The 24,569-nt window shown below is 37.5% G+C and overlaps 1 protein-coding gene across 3 annotated transcripts in view; it reads left to right on the top strand.

Moving 5' to 3' along the window:
- smad10a (SMAD family member 10a) overlaps positions 1–24,569 on the top strand; it is a 47,588-nt gene that overhangs the window by 8,663 nt on the left and 14,356 nt on the right. For 2 of the 3 annotated variants that reach the window (XM_051663201.1, XM_051663202.1), the window contains exons 3-10: positions 11,503–11,677; positions 11,799–11,822; positions 16,296–16,538; positions 17,260–17,466; positions 17,559–17,654; positions 17,733–17,786; positions 19,582–19,765; positions 23,091–23,259. In XM_051663201.1, coding sequence (XP_051519161.1) covers positions 11,503–11,677; positions 11,799–11,822; positions 16,296–16,538; positions 17,260–17,466; positions 17,559–17,654; positions 17,733–17,786; positions 19,582–19,765; positions 23,091–23,259 — 1,152 coding nt within the window. The remainder of the gene's footprint in view (positions 1–11,502; positions 11,678–11,798; positions 11,823–16,295; positions 16,539–17,259; positions 17,467–17,558; positions 17,655–17,732; positions 17,787–19,581; positions 19,766–23,090; positions 23,260–24,569) is intronic. The other variant, XM_051663203.1, reaches the window with a different exon arrangement.

Here is a 24,569-nt window from a genome sequence, read left to right as displayed (position 1 = left end):
CAGGAGAAATAAGCACAAAGAGCGTGTAGATTCATCCACAAAACTGTCCCAAAGGTGTGCCACTCTACAAAATAAACTCCAGCTGCTAGGCGGAACCAGCACAAAAAAAAGCACACAGAATCTTCAAACAGTCAAGCGAATGTTCAATGAACCGGTCCACACGTCTGCAACGTGAGTACAATGAGATGACTTGCTCAATTCATTGACTCTGTGAAGGACAATGCTTGCTGTGGGCATGTGAATGTTTTACAGCCATCCTTAGTATCTATTCTCAATTTGGCCAGGAATATCAGTGCAAAAGCGAACTTCCATTGGTGTAAAAGTTTCTTACTTTATTTGATTCAATCACTCTTCTCTCTTGTTGAATTCGCAAAGTCTGGGAACAAGAAAATGCTGTGGTTCCTCCAAGAAAGCCTTCCTTTACACCTCGCGTAACACAAGATCTTTATCGGATGATCTCTGAAATTTGGCCAGAATTGATCGGGGCCTGTCTGCCTCTGCGGATCGACGAGCAGGAACCCTGTGAGCTTGCTCGATTTCCAGCTAATGGCCTGCTATGTCAAGCAGATTCAGAAAGAGCCCATCCAGGAATTTCACCGTATCCTGTCCCTCTGCTCCCTCAGGGATTCCAACGATACGGATGTTTCTGACGGCTACGGTTCTCCATGTCCTCCGACTTCTCCCAGACACGCTCCAAATCCACCTTGGTCGCTAGCTGATTAGCAGATAATTCCCTATCCGATAACTCCAAGTAATCAATCCGTTCCTCAACATCCCCCACTCTTGTAACCACATCAGTGAACTTCGCCTCTATGGCAGTGATCGATCGACGTATCACGGCAAGATCCTACAAGTCAGCAATGACCTTCGTCAGCATTGCCGCCATGTTCAGCATCTCTCGCCACATTTCCCGCACCTCTCCGACTGAATCGACTCCCAGGCTTGCGGCCTGCCCATGGGCTTCAGCTTGAGCATGTAAGTGTCTTTTAATGTCTCCAGAGGCAGAGGATTTTGAATTCTTTGACATATTGTCCTCCTAGAATAGTTATGGAACGGTGTATCAAATCTCATCGGTTTATGTCATAAAAAGTATTAAAACTAGCAAAGTGCGCAGAGCTCGCCGTTCACACATCCGATCCTCGCATGGCATCAAGTGACTCCGATAGTTTATAGTCTTGAAAAAAGTGTAGAACATTCTGAGAATGTCATTCAGCTGACTTTTTTCATCTACAGAACAGGGTAAGGCTAATTTAAGTTTGTATAAAGAAAAGACATATATAGTTCTAAAAATAAAAAATATTTCGTTTGGGAATTAATTCTTTTATTTAATGCTTTATTCATTTGGTAGGCTAATTTATTTAATTTAATTTAATATAGGGTATTTTGCCAGCATTTTTTCAAAAGTAAGCTAAACAATAATTTTATAGAATTGATGCACACTGATGCTTTTCTCCTAGTATTGTGTATTTATTTTTAATTTAAAACATCTTTGTGCACAGAAATGATTTATTATGGGCTAATTCCATGACTGCCATCTGTTATTTTGAATGGTGTGGAAAAGCAACTTTAATAAATAAACGGATGGCTACTGCGATTAAATTAATAAAAAACAGTGGCCATTAATTTGTTCTACGTGCACTTGTCGATGTGCATGATACGAGTTATTTGTTTTGGCACTCCTGGGAGTGTCATGTTTGCGGCATCGGCTCTGTGCTATGCCATTAAGATCAATCCATAATCACGTACAATAAATTGGCTTTCAAGGATGCATTCCTTGTCGTCATGATTAACACAGGCTTAAGATTGGGGTAAATTCTTTCATGTGACACTACATTTTTGTGTTAATGACAATTTTCTCAACAAAAAGTGTTTCCAAACCAGTTTTTCGACATAGAGTTTATGCGCTAGTTAAACGGAAAAATATTATGTCGACACTTGTGAAATTTTAGCGATAATTTGCGTTTCCATCAGCTTTATTTTGATGCGCTAAAACTTTTTTCGCAAAAAATCCCCTGATGGAAAGTAGTTACTGTTCTACAGTTCACAGCAATCCATTTTGCTATTGAATTCTTCAATCTGTCTGAGATGGATTTATTATAAGTGCTTTTCTAAAGACACGTCAATGTACACATGCATCAGATGAATACGCTTTTAGATTGCTGAGTCAAGTTAAACGTTGTTTAATTCAGTTGTTCGCAAGTTAATGTAATTGTGCCATGAGGATATTGTAAACGTGTTTGGCTCACTGTCCCTAGAGGAGGGCTTGAGGCTCGAGACTTGACCCGACCTCAAATACCCCCCAAAAGAAACCAAGACTGGGTAGCGTGTTGCTAGTGTCAGAACCTCGTGAAACATGGAAAGCAATGTGTTTGGGTAGGAATATTGAGATGCTGAATGACAGTTACTTCAATGCCTCTCCCTCTTCAAAAGGAATGAGAGCTGAAGCAGTGTGCGGGGGGTAGGGGGTCTGCTGACCCTGTGTGTGAGAGGGGCAGAAGTGCCACAGATTATAGAACAAGCAGTTGCTGCTTGCATAGGCAGCCTCTCACTAGGGTCTGCTTGGGGGATAGGCCGTGAAGGTTGTTTTGTCTAAAACACAGAAAGGGGCCGGATTTCCTTAAGGCCATCTACTTTTTTCCTTTGTGTGTGTAGAAGGGCTGCTAGAGAGTACACTATTCTTTACACACAAAATCTAATGATATTCAGTCTCAAATAAAGAAATTAACTCAGGCTCCAATGAACTTAACTGGCAGAAGTAGAGAATGTGGTGAAATAGAGCTGAACTGTTGAGTGGACACACATTGTCTCACCTTATCAAAGACAGCGAGAGCATGGGATGAAACAAGTTTTCAATATTTATACATTTTCTTTAGAAGATGTGAGTGGTGCTTGCCTGTGCAAAACTCCCACCATGATGTTAGGGTAATGTGTGTGGGTGGTTGCCGAGGCATTGCTATATGGTTGCTAAGGTGTCTGGATGGTTGTTAGGTGGTTGTTAGGGTGTTCAGGGTGGTTAATAGCTGATTGCTTATTGGCCCAAAAAGTCAAAATATGCCACACTTGACTCGAGGTATTAATATTTTGGTATGTAAACACTGTTCTGTTTTTTATTTATTTTTTATTAAAAGTTTTTATTGATTCCATATAACATATATATATATATATATATATATATAAAATAATAATAAAAAAATAACAGAATATTTGGAATCACATTATATTATTTACAACCCTTCCTCCCGAACATTAACCACCCCACCCCACCACCCAACACAAACAGATACCCCAGTGGTCAAATACAATTGACAAAGACACACAACAAACAATAAAACAGAAGAAAATATTTAGAAATACATAAAAAATACAAAAAAGTATATGTTCAAAAACAAAAAGGCTACAACATACACATTTAAAACAACACGTCTCCCTCCACTGCCCCTCCTGGAGAGCCCTCCAAAAAGGCCAAATAGCTGCCCCACCTCCTGATGAACATATCCATGTTGCCTAGCCTACTATATGAGAACTCTTCCCAAGCTGCCACCCTGCCCATCTCCTCGCACCACTCACGAAACGAGGGGGCTCCAGCTGACTTCCATCCTCTAAGGATAACCTGTCTGCCCACCATAACACCGGCCAGGATCCAATTCTTCATGTACTTATCTCCTACATCAATGACTGCCCCGTCACCCAAAATACAGAGCCTGGGGCAAAAGGAGACCCGAGTACCCAATATGTCGGCCATAAAATTCTGGACCCTCAACCAGAACTCCTGTATCTTACGACACCCCCAAAAAACATGGGTGGTGTATCCATCTTCTGAATGGCATCGCCAGCAGGTGGGTGTGTCCTTAAGACCAAGCCTATACAATTTAGAAGGGGTCCAATAAAATCTATATAGAATCTTAAATTGCATAAGGCGCACCCTTGCATCTCTAGATGCAGACTTGACGTTTTTAAGAATCCTAGCCCACACTCCCTCCTCCAAAAACAAATTTAAATCTTCCTCCCATAATCTTTTGAGGGAATTTAAAGCTCAGTCCCCCAGACTCTGAATTAGCAGGGAGTAATACACTGATGCCTCATGACCTTTTCCAAAAGCAGTAATCACCACTCCCAGAGTATCTGCCGCACTAGGGGGGTACGTGCCACTCCCAAAAACAGTGTAGAGTAGGTGGCGCAGCTGTAAATACTTATAAAATTGAGATCTGGGAATCCCAACATTTTTAACCAAATTTTCAAAAGGTCTCAATACTCCACTCTCATATAGGTCACCGAGTGTATTAACCCCCTCACAATCCAATCTGACCAACAGAAAGGGGACTTATTAATGCATAGTTTAGGGTTCTGCCATATGCTCGAGGCTACGTTTATATAAATATCGGAATTAAACACTCTGGACACTTTTGTCCATATCGAGTGTGAATGCAAAATAATGGGGTGGGACTTCTCCGATTAATTTGATCGAAAGGCTATGCAGAGGCGAGATAGGGGCAAGAGCTTCCTTTTCAATACAAAACCAGGGAGGGGCTCTCTCAGGTGGAAGCGACCAATGAGCCAAATGTCTGAGACCGAATGCATAATAATAAAACAAAATCTTGGGTAGGCCTAACCCACCTTTGTCAATCGGCCTATGTAACTTATTGAAATTTAACCTGGCACGCTTACCATTCCAAATGAAGGACTTCGCTATGCTATCAAATTGCTTGAAATAAGATAGGGGGACATCTATAGGGAGAGATTGTAACAGGTAGTTGCATTTTGGAATACAATTAATTTTAATTACATTAACCTTCCAAATCATCGATAAGTGTAATGAAGCCCACCTGTCCACATCATTCGAAAACCTTTTTATTAAGGGATCAAAATTAACTCTGACTAAATCAGACAAATTTGCTGGGAATAAAATTCCCAAATACTTAATGCCCTATTTGGGCCATTGGAAGGTGCCCTGCTGGAAGGCCATTACTGGACAGTATGCTGTCAAAGCCAAAGCTTTGGATTTAGACCAATTGAGTTTGTATCCTGAGATCTTGGAAAAGGAATGAATAATTCTGTGGAGGCAAGGCATAGATCTAGTGGGGTTGGAGACAAATAATAAAATATCATCTGCATAAAGCAAAAGCTTATGCGCCACACCTCCTGCCATCACCCCTGGAAAATCATCCTCCTTTCTTATCGTGGCTGCTAATGGTTCCAGGGCAAGACAGAACAATAATGGGGAAAGAGGGCAACCCTGCCAAGTGCCCCTATCCAGAGTAAAATAATCTGAAAATAATCCATTCGTTTGAACCACCACTACAGGGTGTCTATAAAGTAACTTAATCCAACCAATAAATGTACTCCCGAACCCATACATTTCCAAAATCTTAAAAAGATAATCCCATTCTACCATATCAAATGCCTTTTCGGCATCAAGTGAGATGGCAGCGACTGGAGACTGATCATTCGCTACTGACCACATGATATTGATGAGACGCCTGATGTTATCAGAAGAGCTGCGGCCCCGAATAAACCCCACCGGAGCTATATGTATAAGAGATGTCATAACCTTACTTAATCGGTTAGCCAAAATGTTTGCCAAAATTTTTACATCTAGTTGGATCAGGGAGATTGGATGGTAACTTTTACACTCGCTTGGATCTTTGTCCTTTTTAAGAATCAGACTGATGCTTGTGTCATGGTTGGAGGAAGCTTTCCATTCTTTAATGATTCAGTATAAACTTCTAACAAAAGTGGAGCCAATTCTGTAGCATAAATGTAAAAAAATTCTGCGGAGCCTTGCCAGTAGGTAGGGACTTAATTACCTCGTCAAGCTCCTCCAAGGTTATCTCAGAATCAAGAGAGTTTTTTTGCTCAGTCTTCAGTTTAGGAAGATCTAATGGTTCCACAAAGTTTCTAATATCTTCATCAGTAGACGAAGACGTGGAACTATAAAGATCAAGGTAGAACACTTTAAAGGCATTATTAATATCAATGGCCGAGGTAAAAATTTCACCACCAGCAGATTTCACTGAGGGAATGATAGAAAGAGACTCTCTCTGTTTTATATGTCTAGCCAAAAGCTTCCCTGCTTTGTGCCCCGACTCAAAGTACGACTGTCTTGCCCTGAATAACCAAAACTCCACTTTCTGCGACAAAATAGTATTATATCTAGATTTCAATCGGGTCAATTCTCTGAGGCCATCAGATGACATACGGCGCTTCAGCTCTGCCTCTGCACTTATAATATTTCCTTCCAACACCACGAGTTCTCGTGCCTTGGATTTTTTGATGAATGAGGCATACTGTATGATCCGGCCCCTAAGAACTGCCTTAAATGCCTCCCAAGCCATGCCCACAGAGGTTACTGAGGACAAGTTGGTCTCCATATAAACATTGATTTCAGTCTTTAACATTTGTTGGAAATCAGGATTTTGCAAAAGGGATACATTAAGGCACCAACTATATGATTTCTTTTTCTCTATATGTGGCAACACCTCTAAACTCACCAGGGCGTGATCTGAGACTAAGATGTTTCCAATTGAGCAATCAACAACAGATGAAAAGAGGGATTTGGATATAAAAAAAAACCTATTCTAGAATAAATCTCATGGACTGATGAAAAAAAATGTATATTCCCTACCAGATGGGTTCAAAAGTCTCCAAATATCTATAAGACCAAGATTTTTACACATTCTGTGAAGCGGCACTGTTACTCTAGGGGGCTTACACACTTTTGCTTCACTATGATCTAGGACTGAGTCCATCAAAAGATTAAAGTCTCCTCCCAATATTATATCATGAGGGGTGCCAACGGTTTGCATCATCCCTACAAGATCTATAAAAAAGCCCTGATCATCAGCATTAGGTGCGTAAATATTAGCCAAAATCAGACTTTGCCCCTGAATTTCTGCTAAAACAATAATGACTCTCCCTAATTTATCTTTAATCTGTTTGAGAAATTTGAATTGTAAATGTTTATTAATCAATATAACGACTCCCTTGCTCTTACTTGAGCCCACACTAAAGAAAACATGTCCACCCCATATCTTCACAAATTTTTCATCTTCTTGCAGGGAGAGATGTGTTTCTTGAAGAAACACTATATCATATTTCTTAAGTTTAAGAAAAGAAATAACCTTCCTTCTTTTTATGGGGTGCCCCAACCCATTCACATTCCATGTGGAGAGAGATAGTACACTCATATTAACATTTGACATTTCGATATAATAGAAAAAATAAATTGTGTCAAAACAAAATTATGAAGACCACATTTCAACATTAATGCAACAATAAAACCCCGAACTTCCCCCCGAACAAAACAAACAGAAAAAAGAAAAATGTGTGCATTAACCTCGCGCACGACAGCGCCAACCGGCATCAATCCCTTTAAACTCAAAGAGTCCATGTACGCCTACGAGAGCCCCCGCGACAACTTTGCCATCAGATTGCTCAATTTTGCCTCACAAATTTGTAAGGCAAAATTACATAACATCAAATATTTTGTAAAACAAACCCCAGCCAATAGGCAAAATAAACACAAAGAACGTGTAGACTCATTCACAGAACTGTCTCGAAAGTGTGTTCCTTCACAAAACAAATTTCAGCCGATATAAAGCCGTTAATTTTCCTCGGACAGACAAACAAATCTTCAGTGAGCCAGCTGATGAGTGCAACAGATGATGTAATTATTTCAGTGTCCCACGAAAATACTCCACAAATCATACTCCAGCCAGCAGGAGGCATAAGCACAAGGAACTGACAGATTCATCCATAACTGTCCCGAAGTAGTGTTATTTAACAAAACAATCTCCAGCCCCTAGGCGGGACTAGCTCAAAAGGAAACGAAACACACATCCCGGTTCCTCGGATGGTCAAGAGTCAATTCACTCGGAGGCCGCTTAAAAGTATATCCCATGATTTACACAGTCCGCCAACTTTATAAATGACATCCTTTTTGTGGGCATGTAGATATTTTGCGGTCATCCGTAGTGTCTATTCTCAATCTGCCAGGGAACTTCATTGTAAAAGTGATCTTCCGTCAATGCAAAAGTTTCTTTAAGGAAAAGTGTTAATCCACAAAACAAAACAAACTCCAGCCGCTCAGCGGAGCCAACGCAAAAAGAAACAAAAATGGCGCCCAGCTTCCTCCGAAAGCCAGAGTATGTACAGTGAGTCAGTCCACTCACAAGAGAAACACCCAATGGTTACTCACCCATTGTTTCAATAAAAGACATTGCCTGATTGGGACATGTAAATACTTTGCTGCCGTCCCTGGTGTTTATTCTCAGTCTTGCCAGAAACATCAGAGCAAAAGTGATCTTCCGCTGATGTAAGAGTTTCTTGCATTCCTTAAACTGATCGCGTTTCTCATATCTCTGCCCTCTTCATGCTCAGGAATTCCAACAGTTCGAACGTTATTCCTGCGGCTTCTATTCTCAAAATCTTCAAGCTTTTCAAGAACACGTTCCAAATCAACTTTGGTCGCGGGCGGATTAGCTTCTAATTCCCTCTCTAATAACTCCAAATAATCTATTCATTTTTCAACATCTGTCACTCATGTGACTAACAATTTTTTTTCCATCGCCGTAATCGATCAACATATTACAGCGAGATCCTCCAAGTCCACAAGTACCTTCGTCAACATCATTGACATGTTGGACAGTTGACGCTGGATTCCTTCTCCCGCCGCGCCATCCAAATCGAGTCCCCTGTCCACAGGCCTGTCTGGGCTTTTATCTTGAACCCGTAAGTGTCTTTTAATATCTCCAGAGCCCGAGGATTTTTACTTCTTTGCCATGTTTACCTCAAACAGCAAATGTGTAACTGGGTGTATCGAATTTCACCGGATTATATCATGAAAATAATTTTAAAAATTAGCAAAGTGCGCAGAGCTGTCCCTCACACGTCTGCCCTTCGCATGGTGTCACGTCCACTCGTAAACACTGTTCTCTTAAAATTTTGGCAAACCCTTTCCACTAATTGATCCTTTGAAATATTGTATATTAATATATACATGTATATATTTATATAATATATACATATACTGTATATTGCATATGTATATAATCATTAGTCTGAAATCTGAGTGGATGAGCCACATTCATAGTCATTGTAAAACCGCACATTCATTGAATTCTATATTAATGTATAAAGTCTATACAATATATCTACAATGTAACCTACAGTTATTTTAATGAAATATCATTTGATAACGAACAAATAGAACAAATTTGTTGATAATAAAATGTGTTAGTGAACTATAATACTTGGCAGAAGAATTGTTGAATGTGACTATAATGAATAAACAGTGTCATTATTTATTGAACATCATTTGTTGTTGCCACTGTTTTATAGCAATAAGTCACTGGAGGCTGTGTATTACAGTGATTTTACCATGGCTGAGGTTTAATCAGTATGCCTAACAACACCCCTTAAATGAAATAAAATCTAAAGGTAAACCGATAATTGGTTTGATTAGTATTTTTCTTTTTTACCAATATTCCCAGTTATCTCGTTAATATAAATATATCATAATCAGTAAGCTGGTTTTGAAACAATATTATCAATGATGTGCAAATTAAGTAATCAAATCAATCACATAACAGTTTTACAGAGAAAGGCCCCCAAATAAAGATAATTTAGTATATAATAATTAAAACAATTATAAATATTATAATTCAGACAATTCAAGTACAGCATATCAAATACAAATATACTGGCAACAGACATGCATTTACTCAATAAAAAAAGTGGCTTTAAAGTCAAAACATTGTTTGTTTAATTTCTATATCATTGACCATAACCCCATTATTGGCCTACTTACCCCTGCTCTATTTTTAGTTGTTGGTTTATGTACTCATGCATCCAACCTTCTCTCGCAGTGAAAACATGACTCTATATACATTTTTGCAAAACTTGTTATATGTGTCTCCAGGTACAATTCCCTGCAGTTTTCAGGAGAAATGAACACTAGAGGTGCTACAACAACTGTGTGTTTTATTCACTTTCACTCAAATCATGACTTTAATGGCTGTGGTGGCTCAGCGGGTAAGGCTCTGGGTTACTGATTAGAAGGTTGGGGGTTCAAGCCCCAGCACTGCCAAGATGCCACTGTTGGGCCTTTGACCCTATCTGCTCCAGGGGTGCTGTATCATGGCTGACCCTGTACTCTGACCCCAGCTTAGCTGGGATATGTGGAAAAAAAAAAGAGTTTCACTATAAAGTTTTACGTAACGTTAGAGAGGTATGTTTTAAAAACTTCCATCTAAAATTCAACTTAAAACCTTGTCTGAATATGACACCATTTTACTCGCTTTTGGCGCCCCCAGCTGGACATTTCACTGGAAAACTGCAGCCAAACATGTTATACAGCACGTCATTTTGAATTGCAAAAATGTTGTCATATTCACGTAAATTTCATGATCAGGCTGCATGCATCAGACCGTCTTTTGCAACGCCTCACTTAGGTTGCATCGCGTCATACTAGTTTTCAGCATCTCTAGTCATAAGCACTGTGTTTTTAGGACGATGTGCAAAAAAACAAAAAAAAACAAACAAACACAAAAACACATCTCAAGAGCCCTGCTTTCTGTTGTGCTCAGTCCAGCTGTCTTAAAGCGAAAAGACGTGTCTGTGGAAGGCTGTTCTGCATTCTTGTTGATTTGACAAGGCGTGTTGTCTGTAGAGCTGGAGTTGCGCTGACTGCCCCCTACTGCCACATATTCATAAAAACAGGTCGTACATCAAGCTTAAATTGCAGCAATGGTAGGAACATTCCTTATTATGGAATTTGCGTACCGGGTTGGGGGCATGATTAATTGTGTAAATGTTTTTAACGTGTAATTTTTCGTAGAATTATTTGCACTATATTCTCGCATTAAATCGTCAGCCCTAGTTTTTATAGTATGGCTACAGGTACAGTCCACCTGGTGTAATTTGTCAGCAGCTCTCTGGACCATCCACTCTAGCGTTTAAACCTTCACCCTTTGTTTCAGTCTTACAGTTTATATGGCAAAGACAGCTGGATTTATCCTTTTACTCAGCTGTAGGATCATGCTGCCAGAGCTGAACTGTAGTGTCATGCCTCTAGTGTTAATCTGTAAAGGATTATCAGATCACACATGTCCTGCTGTCCTTCTACGCTCGCTCAACAAGCATGAGCAGTTGTGGTTTGGACCTCATGTTCTGTGTGTTCAGGGTCATGGGGTGATCTTGTCAAACTACTGCACTCCTGTCGCATAGCGGGCCAGAAATAACATTATAAACAATGCTTATGCTGAGGAGAATCCATAGTGAGGTGAAACTGCTTTTTTTTCATACAGTTACAAATGAATGGGAGTTTTCAAGTGTCAGAACATTTCGTTAAATCTAATGCTATTTTTAACACAACTTTTCTCATGATTGGTTAAAACTTCTGTTTTCCATGAGTTTTATGGCACCATATTGTAATGTATTGCTTTCTGTTACAAGACTTATTGTTTTACACTCTTATCCATTCACTTGTCTCTTCTTTTTCTGTAGGTTGCGGGTCGTAAAGGTTTTCCTCACGTAATCTATGCCCGGTTGTGGCGCTGGCCAGATCTTCACAAGAATGAGCTCAAACATGTGAAATTCTGCCAGTATGCATTTGACCTCAAATATGATAACGTGTGTGTTAACCCGTACCACTATGAGAGAGTGGTGTCACCTGGCATCGGTAAGTCTTTGGTCCTTTATCCTTCACTATGAATAGCAAGACATTACTGTGCAACTTGCAGGTAAGCTTGATTTAGTAAATTTGTAACATGTTTTTCTCTCCATTGTTCTCACACCTGTAGTTGGTCTCAGTCTTCAAAACACAGGTGAGATCTGCATGCAACATAAACTTTGCATAAAATTGTTCAGTTTTTAAGACACTTTTTTGAAATGATACTTGCTGCTAATAATTTATCATCAAATAGTGAAACTGTTTTAAAAAAAAATAAAGATCACTCAGAGTGAATTTAAACTGCTAAAGGCAGCGATTTAATCAACAAACTGCATGTGCACATGCAGATTAAATATTTATTTGATTAAATTGCAGCCTTTGCTGTTTAATAATAACACTAGGACATATCGTGGATTTAATTTGTGCAATGTAAGCTTAAGCAATGACATTCATACGTCAGTTGGTATTGGTTTTAATATCGGAGCCTTTTTACGAGTACTAGTACCAGTACCTGAATCCAGTATCGGTATTGGGACTTCCCTAATTAAAATAAAGGGTTAACAGTTGAGAAAAGCATTCGATTCAGTAACTGTTTGCTCTTGTAGAGTAGTTCTAAACAATGCCTACTGAAAAATAAAGAAAACTTTAAGTAAATGCACAAGGTTTTTTTTTTATTTAAATTTTTTTATACAGTACTTTATGTTTTCTGCTTTCACTTCCTGTATGCATAAAGCACTTTTTAAACTCAGAAGTCATTACAAATACAGTGTAATATTATTACGCATTGTAGTCCTACTGTTAAAATAATATTTCGGGTTAAATACAACTTAAGCTTAATGAACAGCTTTTGAGGCATAATATTGTTTTCCACAAAAATTTGCTTTGACTTGTACCATGTTTTCCTAAAAAAACAAAAATCTGGGTTACTTTGAGGTACTTATAATGGAAGTCAATGGGGAACAATTTGTGAATGGTAAAATACTGTTTCAAAAGTATAGCCACAAGACATAAACAATATACATGTAAACATGATTTTAGTGTGATAAAATCACTTACTAACCTTTTCTGTGATTGTTATAGATAATTTTACAAATTCGTTACCATGACGATGTAGTCAACAAACCCTAAATCCCTAAAACAACTGTAAAATGTCAATTTAAAGAACTTTACAGCTCAAACAATACATGATTTTTAACAGAAGAATTAATGTATGTGCTTTTATAAAATTATAAGCTTCACATTTCTTTTTAAACTAGAGCCCGACCGATATGGGATTTTTGAGACCGATACCGATTTTAGAGAGGGAAAATTCACAGATTACGATATGGTGGCCGATATATTTAATTTTTGAGCTGGAATGAAAACAGACCTTTTCTATGTGGATTGTGCACAGATTTTGCACCGATATGACTATGCAAAGGTACTCAGAAGGCTGCTTTCTTAAACAAATATTTTTATCAAAGAATATTTGACATTATTATTATACATTGTCAACAAATTCTAGAAATGAACACTGAGAAAATAAAGAATAAATAAAAATACAACAAATAGCTAAATAAACATCAGTACTGTTTAGTATCAGTCAAATGCTGACTGTTTAAATAAAGAATAAATAAAAATACAATAAATAGCTAAATAAACATCAGTACTGTTTAGTATCAGTCAAATGCTGACCATTTAAATAAAGAATAAATAAAAATACAATAAATAGCTAAATAAACATCAGTACTGTATGTTTAGTATCAGTCAAATGCTGACCATTAAAATAAAGAATAAATCAAAATAAAATAAATAGCTAAATAAACATCAGTGCTGTTTAGTATCAGTCAAATGCTGACCATTAAAATAAAGAATAAATCAAAATAAAATAAATAGCTAAATAAACATCAGTATTGTTTAGTATCAGTCAAATGCTGACCATTAAAATAAAGAATAAATAAAAATACAATAAATAGCTAAATAAACATCAGTGCTGTTTAGTATCAGTCAAATGCTGACCATTAAAATAAAGAATAAATAAAAATAAAATAAATAGCTAAATAAACATCAGTATTGTTTAGTATCAGTCAAATGCTGACTGTTTAAATAAAGAGTAAATGAAAATAAAATAAATAGCTTAATAAACATCAGTACTGTTTAGTATCAGTCAAATGCTGACCATTAAAATAAAGAATAAATAAAAATACAATAAATAGCTAAATAAACATCAGTATTAATCTTTAGTATCAGTCAAATGCTGACTATATTAATACTGCCGAGTCAAGATAAACAGATAAGCAGCGGTGTTACACCATATTCTGCTATACAAGTTCAGGGGAAACTTTCAGCGGTGGAAAACCAGACTTTTAAATATTATATTTTATAAATTCAACGACTGGAATTGTTCGGTTGAAGGGGCAACCAAACTGTGAATCCTGAACAAAATAGTTTGGTGAATACATGTTTACACATTAACTTCCACTCAGCTGACAAGCAATGAAAGTAGCTACGTGATTAGCTGGTTAGCTGTAAGCTCGTTGTCACGGAGAGTAAAAGAGGGACGTTGTTTATTTTACTTTCCAGCACTGTCTCACCAACTAGTTAATAACATAGCATGAAATTAACACTCATCAGACACAATCCACCACCGCACCGTTGTCTGCTGAGCTGCAAAAAGATGCTCTGATGTTTACCTTTCAATCTGCTACATTACTGACTGCACTGACAAACTATAGCTGGCTAACAGCAAACAGACATGAGTGACATGGTTGTCAGGGACAAGGTTAGTGATATATTAGTTATATTGAAAAGGGAAAATGATGGGGTCATTGTTTATTAAGTTTCCAGTATGTATTTCACAAACTAGTTAGCAACTTACCGACACACAGCTGAACTCCGCCCTGTCTGTAGAGCCACCGTCAGTTCAGCTCTGTAAACAATGGAGACGGAGCGCGCTCTGCTGGACAAACTACGTTATGACACCAATTCTAAAGTATTGTTTTCTGTATTATATGTTCTGAAAAAAGTTTTCATATCGGCGCATCTCGGTAAAATATACACCGATGCCGATACCGATATATCGGTGAAAGGCTAATATCGGCCGATAAGATCGGTCGGGCACTAGTTTAAACCCTCCAAAAAATGTCCCCATTCACTTCCATTGTAAGTGCTTCACTGTAACCTTGATTTTTGCTTTTTTTTAAAGAAAAGGAGGAACAAGTAGAAATTAATTTATGTGGTAATCAACATCATGCCACAAATGCTGTCGATTGATCTTAACTTGTATTGAACCTGGAATATTCCTTTAAACTGCATATGGGTTTACAGGTGAGTGGAAGTTGTAATTTAGAGATTTATTTTATCATGTCAAGTTTATGAAGCTGTAAATGTAGCCGGTTCTCTCTTAACTGAACTGATTTTTACAATGTAAACATTAAAGCTGCACTCAGTAATTTTTTCCTCATTCAAAAATTTTACTCCAAAAGAATTGAATTGTAATTTTGAAATATACATTTATAAAATTATAAGCACTCACGTGAGATAAAGACTCCAGTCATATCAGTAACCTTATTTCAGTCATGACAACTCTTGGAAAGATTTAGCATATTAATGTGGATTTGCTATATTGATCGGAAATTGGTTTTGGTGGACTATATCTGCTACGCTGCTGCTGATTCAGAGTAAGTACAGAGACTTGCTGCTGCTAGAAGATACACCGACATAATGAGTTAAGCATGTGGATATGCTACTGCACAAATAAACATTACAAACAAATCCAATGTAGCAGATCTAGACCTGTGTAGCTGGGGAGGAGGAGGGTAATTTAAATGTTAGACAAAGAGAGATGTACGTTTATTGGCTACCCGATTACATGTCAAAGGACCAATCAGCTTACGCCATGCAAGCCGATTGGCTAACAGATAACAAGCTCAAAGAACCTATTAGCATGCACAACATAGAGTTGCATGAATGAACTTTGGACATAAAAACTGTTTAAATCTACACTTAGAGGGTCCCCCTCAAAGGGGCTGCCATGTTGAGATCACATGACCAGCCGAAAACTACTCGCTAATTTACAGTAACCACCCTATTATTGGACACTTTCATTCTTGGATTCAGTTAATCATGGCTGACTGTGAATAGTAAATTTCTACAATTGCATCTGAAACTGAAAACGACTGATTTTGATTGATGCTGCATTCACACTACGAGGCGTCACTGTATGTCCAAAATGACACAAACAAAAAAGCTACTGAGTACACCTTTAATTCCTTTAAAAATTCAGGAACAAAAATCCAATCCATGCAATACCGTGAACAAGAAATTGTCAATGATATGAGAACCATTTAAAGCATAAAAAAACTGTGAAACATTTTACATCTCTAGTCACACTACACCACTACGTTTTGGGAAAGGTAATGTGTTACTGAAAAGCTTCACTCTTTTGTAAATAGATGAGCTACTGTTACTCTAAATATTGCTAATTTTAGCTAGTTACACCCTGACATGGAAAGTGATGCATGATCAGTGCTTGTCATGTTCGTGGCTTGCTCTTTATGGGGATTGATCCAGCAACCTTCCGATTCCCAGCCCTGAGCTTCAGCCTCCACGCCATATCAGAGATGTAAAAATGTTTTTGCATTCATAGATTTGTCCTGTGGCTGGTGTCTAGGTCCCTCTGGCATGCTGATAAAGGAAGAGTACAGCCATGACTGCATTCAGATGGATGTTCCGCCAGGCCTGCCTCCCCAGCAGGACCATCAGGGGGCGATGAAGCTCCCTCCACCAGACCACTACGGCCAGCCACTGCCGCCCCTGCAACTACCTTCAGAAGCCACACGCGCACCCCCACCAGTCACCCTTTACTCCAATATGCCAATATCCCCCACTGGTAAGCACTGACCTGTGGCCACGAGGAATGTTCTGGGATGTTGGAATTGTCATTTACTCACCCTCATGTTGTTCCAAACATAAATAACTTTCTACGTTTAAAGGGGATAGTTCACCCAGAAATGAAAATTCTCTCATAATTTACTCACCCTCATGCCATCCCAGATGTGTATGACTTTCTTTCTTCTGCAGAACACAAAGAACAAAGATTTTTAGAAGCAGTTGTTAAATCCATGTCTTCTGAAGCGATATGATAGGTGTAGGTGAGAAACAGATCAATATTTAAGTCCTTTTTTTACTGAAAATCTTCACTTTCACTTTCACTTCTACATTCAGCCACCTACTGGTAGGGGCTGGTCAAAGATGGAGAATGATAATAAAAAAGGACTTAAATATTGATCTGGTTTTACACCTATCATATCATTTCAGAAAACATGGATTTAACAGCTGCAGTCATATGGATTACTTTTATGCTGCCTTTACGTTCTTTTTGGACCTTCTGAGTTCTGGTCGCCATTCATTTGCATTTTGAGGACCTACAGAGCTGAGATGTTCTTCTAAGTATCTTCATTTGTGTTCTGCAGAAGAAAGAAAGTCATACACATCTAGGATGGCATTAGGGTGAGCAAATGATGAGAGAACTTTCATTTTTGGTTGAACTATCCTTTTAAGACCTACTCTGATTATAAAAGAGGCATCTTCGAAACTCTCGTGTCTTTTAGCTTCAGGCTCTATGATGCCAATGCAGGGTGGTCATGGTGAAGGCCTGCTACAGATTTCGTCTCCTCAGGGTCAGGTCATGACCCCTACACCTCCCCCCTCCACCCCCACACATGTACCCCCACAGACCCCCGTTCCACCCCAGCCTCCACCCAACCAGAATGGCTACAACAACTCCAAACACTCGCAGATGCAGGGCTCCTTTCACAGTGAGTGTAATGATGTCTTTTTCAAAGAGCAGAATTGATATCGTTCATTGCTTTATGCACAAAATATTTCAAATCTGTATATATTTTTGCAGCAACGTGGACAGGCAGCAGCACTGCCTCCTACACTCCTGTAGGACCTCAGCAGAATGGCCGTGGCCACCAGCCCCCCCTTCATCATCCCCACTTCTGTATGTTACTCAAAGTATTTGAAACTTTAAATAGTACTGTAAATAGAAGTTATGCAACATCTGTTCTTCCACTATTAGGGTCTCAGCATCACAGTTCAGCATCTTTCCCCCCTCCGGTCTCCAACCATCCAGGTTTCTACTTTACATAAACTATATTCCAAAACCTTATGAGCAGTCTACATAGGCAGTTTCCTTCTAAGGCAGCATCCTAACCAAAGTGGAACCTCTTAAAGGAATAGTTGACCCAGACTCACAGAAATTCACTCTAATGTCACTTCAAATCAGTTGACAAAATCTTCAAATGCCTTTTAAAATGAAAGTGAATAGTGATTCTGGGCTGTCAAGCTCCAAAAGGGACAAAAACACCTTTAACCATCGTAAAAGTAATCCTTATATGGTATAAGGAACCCTCATTTTGCTGCCTACTTTTTTACAGTTTTTGCGCCAGGAGCACGCCTATGATGCCTTAAAGTGCTGTCTGTGTAGGCAGCTAGACAGGTTTTGGAGTTAGCATGTCCACCTTATGTAAATATACTCTTTATAAAGGGCTCGACATTAACGCAAGTGGATTTTTGAAGGGACAAGTGAAAGAGAATAATCCTTGCCCGACCGGACAAGCAGACTGATTAAAACGTCAATAACAAAAAAATAACCGGCTATATTTGTGATAGCCTAGGCCTGTGTCACTTATTAGAAAGTTCATATTTTTATTCTGCTGTTGAAAGTAATCAAGAGCACGTAATTTTATAATTCGCTAGCGATCTAGTAACAGCTGCACCCTGTTTGATTGACAGGTGGCGTATGTGTGTGCTGAACATGCGAGTGTGTTCTGAAAATGCTCGTGCTAATGTGCACCTGAACGGTCAATTACATTCCGCCAAAATGCCCATCTTGGTGAGGTATTCATGTAAACACAGAGAGTGATGTCTAAAGTGAACATAAACAGCGGAGAAAAAAGTGGATTTGTATTAAAATGTCAGACTTGTAAGTATAAATGTAAGCTAATAGACCTGCTGCTGTCTAGTGTGTCATTATAATAATCAAACAACCATAACAAGAAAACGAGAAAACACTCACTGCTCTTGATTGAGAAACTTTAGTAGCTTTAAAAAATATTAATGTATTATAATCATACAGTGAAGACCAGTAGTAGTTTTATGTTGCATTTCATTCTGAATGTTTCCTTGAAAACTTTATACTGCTGTTAAAAGCATTTAAAGCTGTTAAAAAAGCTTAATACATTTTCTATTATTTTTAATCTATTTCTATTCATTGTTGTTTTTTATTGTTATTTTATTACTGACTGTTTACTAGTCTTGAATAATTACTTAAGAACTTGAAACCATTCTTCCATAATTAACATATTAGTTGGTGGTATTATTTGTTGTGATTTTGAAGCTGGTATTAAGAATCGTCAAATTTCAATACAGACTACTGAAATTTTGGTATTGTGATAATGTATAGCTTTTATTGTGGCAGATCTTGCTGCAACAACATGGTGAAAAAGTAGATCTCATTCCATAGATGTGTGAGCACCCCTGCTGTATATGATGGTGCTGGAGGCTTTTCTTTATTTGACTACCATACGTAACATAAAATATTACCATATGACAATAGTCTCCTCCCCTACCCAGTGCAGTTTACATTTCTGTCGCAGAGAATTGAGTTGATTGCATAGGCACACTATTAGGTTGGGCATCGGTCATAATTTTAGAAAAATATACAACATAAACATGTTACATATAACTTAAATGTCCTTTTTTCTCTCCGGACAAGTAACTTTTTAGAGTGAATGACTAATTTACTTGTCCGGAGGACAAGCACATGACAATGCTTAATGTCGAGCTCTGCTTTATACATACACTAACTTACATTTATATTTGTGCTGTCTGATTCACAAGTCAATATTCATGCGCTGTATCCACAGGTCCTGAATTCTGGTGTTCTATCTCATACTTTGAGATGGATGTGCAGGTGGGCGAGATGTTTAAAGTGCTGTCCAGCTGTCCAGTCGTGACGATCGATGGGTATGTGGACCCCTCAGGAGGTGACCGGTTCTGCCTGGGTCAGCTTAGTAACGTGCACCGCACAGACGCCAGTGAGCGGGCCAGGTATGTGTACCACAATCCAATAACTGTTCCAGCCAGAGCTTCACAGTGTTACTATGAATATGTATGTATGTGTGGTTGTTAGGGCTTGTCGATTTTTTTAGAATATTTATAATATATTCAATATTATTTTGTTGAAGTAAAATGAAGTTACACTGTGAATATCATGATAATTTTAATGCACTTTTTTTGGCTTTGATGTTTCCTAAGGACCGTGCCAGTTCACAGTTTAGGAATGGTAGGACAGAGAATATTTAATATCATCTCTGGTTTACAGGCAACATGAAATCAAAATGGGCTCTATTTACTTTTATAGTACACGTTACTAGTCTTATTGTTTATGTTTAGTCATTTTAATCATTATTAAAAATGTAATAACTTGCTCCACCTCTGAAACATCTTTCTTTTTTGACTGATGTCACGAAGTCATACTTGTCATACTTTATCCTTTTTAGCAGTGCACGATATATTGGCGGCCGATATACAGTATAACTATGAAAATTAAAATGTTATTATCGATAGTGGAATTATTGAAAGATTGTAACTTTACAGATTCCAAACTTTTTAACGACACCTATTTTCTTTCAAAAGGCAAAAAGAACAATTATCGGTTATCGTATCGGTACAGAAATTCCATGTTGCTGCATCCCTACTTTTTTTGATAATCCAAAAATTATGTAAAGGATAGTGTACAGTCAGATGGTTGTTATCAAAAAATAAAGCCCGAAACGGTGATCAGGTCTCAGTATCACCCTGAAGGAGTTAATTTTGCGATAATAACTGGCTCACTGTACATTATCCCAGCTTATTACATGGCAAATAACCAAATGAATAAATACATGGACATACAATATTGATTTGAGTTGAAATTATATAATTATGTGACAAGAAAGAAATCGCTAAACAGCTAAAATCCACCTTCGGTTTGTGTCGGAGTTCTGTTCGTGTTTATTTTGTGAAAATTACCGTCTGACTCCTCATTATCCAGCCTAATATAAGACTACTTGCCAAACAAATAAATGAACATGAAACATTGATTTGCCTTGAAATAATGTAATTATGTGAGAACAAAGAAATCCCAGATGAAAAAAAGCTGAAATCCACCTCCGGTTTGCATTGGAGTTCTGTTGGTGTTTATTTTGAATGTCTGACTGCTCATTATCCAGCTCATTGAAATACTACTTGCCAATAAATAAATGAATGAATACACATGAAACATTGATTTGAGTTATTTTATAAGCTTACTTGTAGAGATCTCACAGTGATCCGAGAAGTTCGCAATACCCAGATGAGCGATCTGAAACGTGGATGTGCAGTTGTTACTTGGAAATATCAGACCACTAGGTGGCACTATTGACCATTCAGAATTCCAGAGCGCCATGTAATAAATCTTTTTCAATAAATCTTTTTCAGCCTACTGACGATATTCGATATATACCCTGATAACTATGTATTTGCTCTGAAAAGTAGATTCAATACTTTAAATGAAATGAATAAAAATCTATTTAAAAATAATAAAGGTATGTTTCCCAAAGTTTTTCACAAAATGAACACAAGGGAGAATGAGATTTAATCATTTTCATTGATATGTCCTTTAATATTTATATTTTATATACAATGACACATAGTAGCTTAATAAAAAGCATTATTTACCTTTATAGATTTTTACTAAAACATTTTTTTTGTTGTTGTGAAAATTCACTTATTTTTTGTAACCCAGTTGAATGTTGCATAATACAAAATTATTACTGTGGAACCCAGTCAAGTTTATTATTTTAATATATTACTGAATTATCATTATTATTTTGAGGATTTGATTTGTTTATATACAAGTTTTTCTTCACCTGGAACCTTTTATTTTGACACTAAAAGTGCTGTCGTATTTACATCACCTTCATCTTGGGCTTTTATTTTGACACAGAAAGCGCAGTGTGTATTTGACAGTTTAAAATGTTCCTCATCTGGTGAAACGCTGTCATCTCTTTTCTGTTATACTGTGCCACATTTGTAGATTTGTATATTAACATGTAGTGGTTACTGATGTTGGGAACAGCACGAATGCATGAACAAGCGGTGCTTTTCTTTCACAATGTAGGTGGACTGCTCTGAAAGCGCTAAAAACTTGAGCCCACGAGCCCCATGTGTGCACAGATCAGCTTGTCACCCGATTATTCTGAAGCGCACACAGACAGTGTTTATCTGTCTTTAATCGCAGCCTTTTGTAGTTTTATAATCACATATGACCATATCTCCATAGTTATGTTATTTTGATGAATTGTGCAGCCCTGAAGGATCATAAAATTAGTCTACTGATGCACTCTTTAAGAAACTTAATGGCCAAAAGCACATTGAAATCATCGCGATATTCACATACTCCTTAATTTTCATATTGTCAACAAAATCATCGCAATTATATTGTCAATGTTCGATATTCCAACCCCCCCAGCCCTAATTCCAAATGGAAAAAAGTCAACCCTACATTTTTTCCTTTTTGAATATCATGTGATTTTCAGAAATACAACACTTTACAGGAGTAAAATAGCTTTTAAACACTGTTTCATGTTGACTTTAAATCTCAGTAGCAAAACAGAAGTTTGGTTAATTTCTGCGAATAAATTAGTTCAAAACAATGATTCAGTTATTCATTTGCGTAATCACTCAAAAATGTTAACGGTAATACATGTTTTAGTAAAATGTATATGTAAATATTGCTGTCAATTTTGAAAAAACAATATTGCTTAATTGTTTCTTCTATAAAATGTATTTTAACATTAAACTTTATGAAACTACTTGGCATCAATGGCTTTTTGGTTAAAGTGATGTTTTTTCTATTTTGCCTTTTTAAGATCACATAAATATTATAAAAAGTCTAAAAACTGAGATTTTAGAGATTTAGAAACTTGTAATAGCTAATAGCTATATTGCTCAGTCCTAGTGGTTGTATATGTGTATGTGAGTTCTTGTTTGGTGTGTACATTTTCACAGGTTTCACGTTGGCCATAACGCACATTGCAAAAATTGCATACTGGGCCAAAATGTTTCTTTACACTGTGGTAAACAATAATAAACATTATGCAAGGCTGATGTACAGTGATAACTGGGAGATATAACTGGTTTCTAACATGTTGTTCTCTCTCAACCTGATGGAATGTAATGCAGGTATGTCAACAACGGCACATCTGGTTTTAGTTGTGACACTCAGTGGCACTGTTCATTTGTATTACGTATTGTATCTGGTGAAACCAAAATGTAAAGTCATTAAAAAGTTTACAGCATGAATGGCAAGTCCTTAAATTGCTGCGACAGTAACTTCTCTCCTGGTCTGCAGGTTGCACATAGGTAAAGGCGTGCAGCTGGAGTGTCGTGGAGAAGGAGACGTCTGGATGCGCTGCATGAGCGATCACGCCGTCTTTGTGCAGAGTTACTACCTGGACAGAGAAGCGGGTCGAGCACCAGGAGACGCTGTGCACAAAATCTACCCAGGAGCCTACATTAAGGTCAGAGATGTCACGTACACCTTTAACACTGCAAAAAATCATTTTATTAATTAGTATTTTTGTCTCGATTTCCAGTAAAAATATCTAAACATTGTTTAAACAAGATACATTTACTTGACAAGCGAAATGGCATAGATTGATTTGTTTTCAGAGAAATCAAACAAAATTTAGTGAGGTTTATGCTTAAAACAAGAAAAAGCTGTCTGCCAATGGAGTAAGTGAAAAAAAAAGCTTATTTCAAAGGAAAAAGAATAAGTTTTAAGAATAAAGTTTGATAAATTTAACACGACTTAATATATTATGCCACTTAGCTTGTCAAGTATATCTATCTTGTTTTAAGTATATTTTTCCTGGAAAAAAAAAATGTAAAAAAAGACAAATATACTCATGAAAAATAAAACCCATAGCAGTGAACCCATAGTTGGAAGTACTGGCATAGCCACGGGTGGGCCTGGGTGGGCCGGTGCCCACCCAATCATTGTCTTATGCCCCTTTTCCACCAACAACCAAAAGCTTGCTGGCCGTGAACCATGAACTGCTAACATCATAGGCTGTTGGGCTGGATAATGTCAGCAACCAAATCTTTCAAAACAACAGCAGCTCAAAAAATGAAACTAGATTGCTCTCATTATAACAAAGGTATTTACACACCTGATGCTGCAATCAGATGCGTGTTCAGTTGATGGACATCCCGTATGGTTTAGTGGCTCCAACCACTTTATTTTCCCCGTCTAATAAAATATTTGTAACATGTCATATATGTGATTTGATTGCTAGGAACTGATCATTAAAACCAGATCAAGTTGACATAAGATGCTCAATTAAATAACTTTGGATGTTTAAATGCTATTAAAACCCTTAAACTCTAAACTCCACCCACTTTAAACAAAAATAATAATTATGTTAATTACAAAAATCATATATATGAATTGATTATGAATTTTATACTTTATAACTTCTATTCATTGCATCAAAAGCAGCTTAAAAGCAGCATAAATAAGCTACTCTGAAATAAATTATTTTGGATGATAATATATGCTCTCAAAACTCCTAAGACTTCTAAACTCCAGCCTCTTTTCCCCCTGTACGACTGAAATAAATTTGTTATTAAGGTATCATATGTTATCTAATTATTATATGTGTGAATTTATTGCTATGAATTTTTGAAAGTCACAGGTGTTGCTCCGAATATTTTTTCTCTACTTTGGAACTTGATTTCTTTATGTTTTTTCTCTCTTACCTTGCTATCGCGGCAGCGTCATCTCTCCACCACTTTAACGGGAGTGGAGTTGCGGTGCAGTGACACGATC

The sequence above is a fragment of the Myxocyprinus asiaticus genome, chromosome 30, assembly GCF_019703515.2.
Source record: "Myxocyprinus asiaticus isolate MX2 ecotype Aquarium Trade chromosome 30, UBuf_Myxa_2, whole genome shotgun sequence".
In the NCBI taxonomy this organism is placed as follows: domain Eukaryota; kingdom Metazoa; phylum Chordata; class Actinopteri; order Cypriniformes; family Catostomidae; genus Myxocyprinus; species Myxocyprinus asiaticus.
This window is presented reverse-complemented; position numbering and strand designations above follow the sequence as displayed.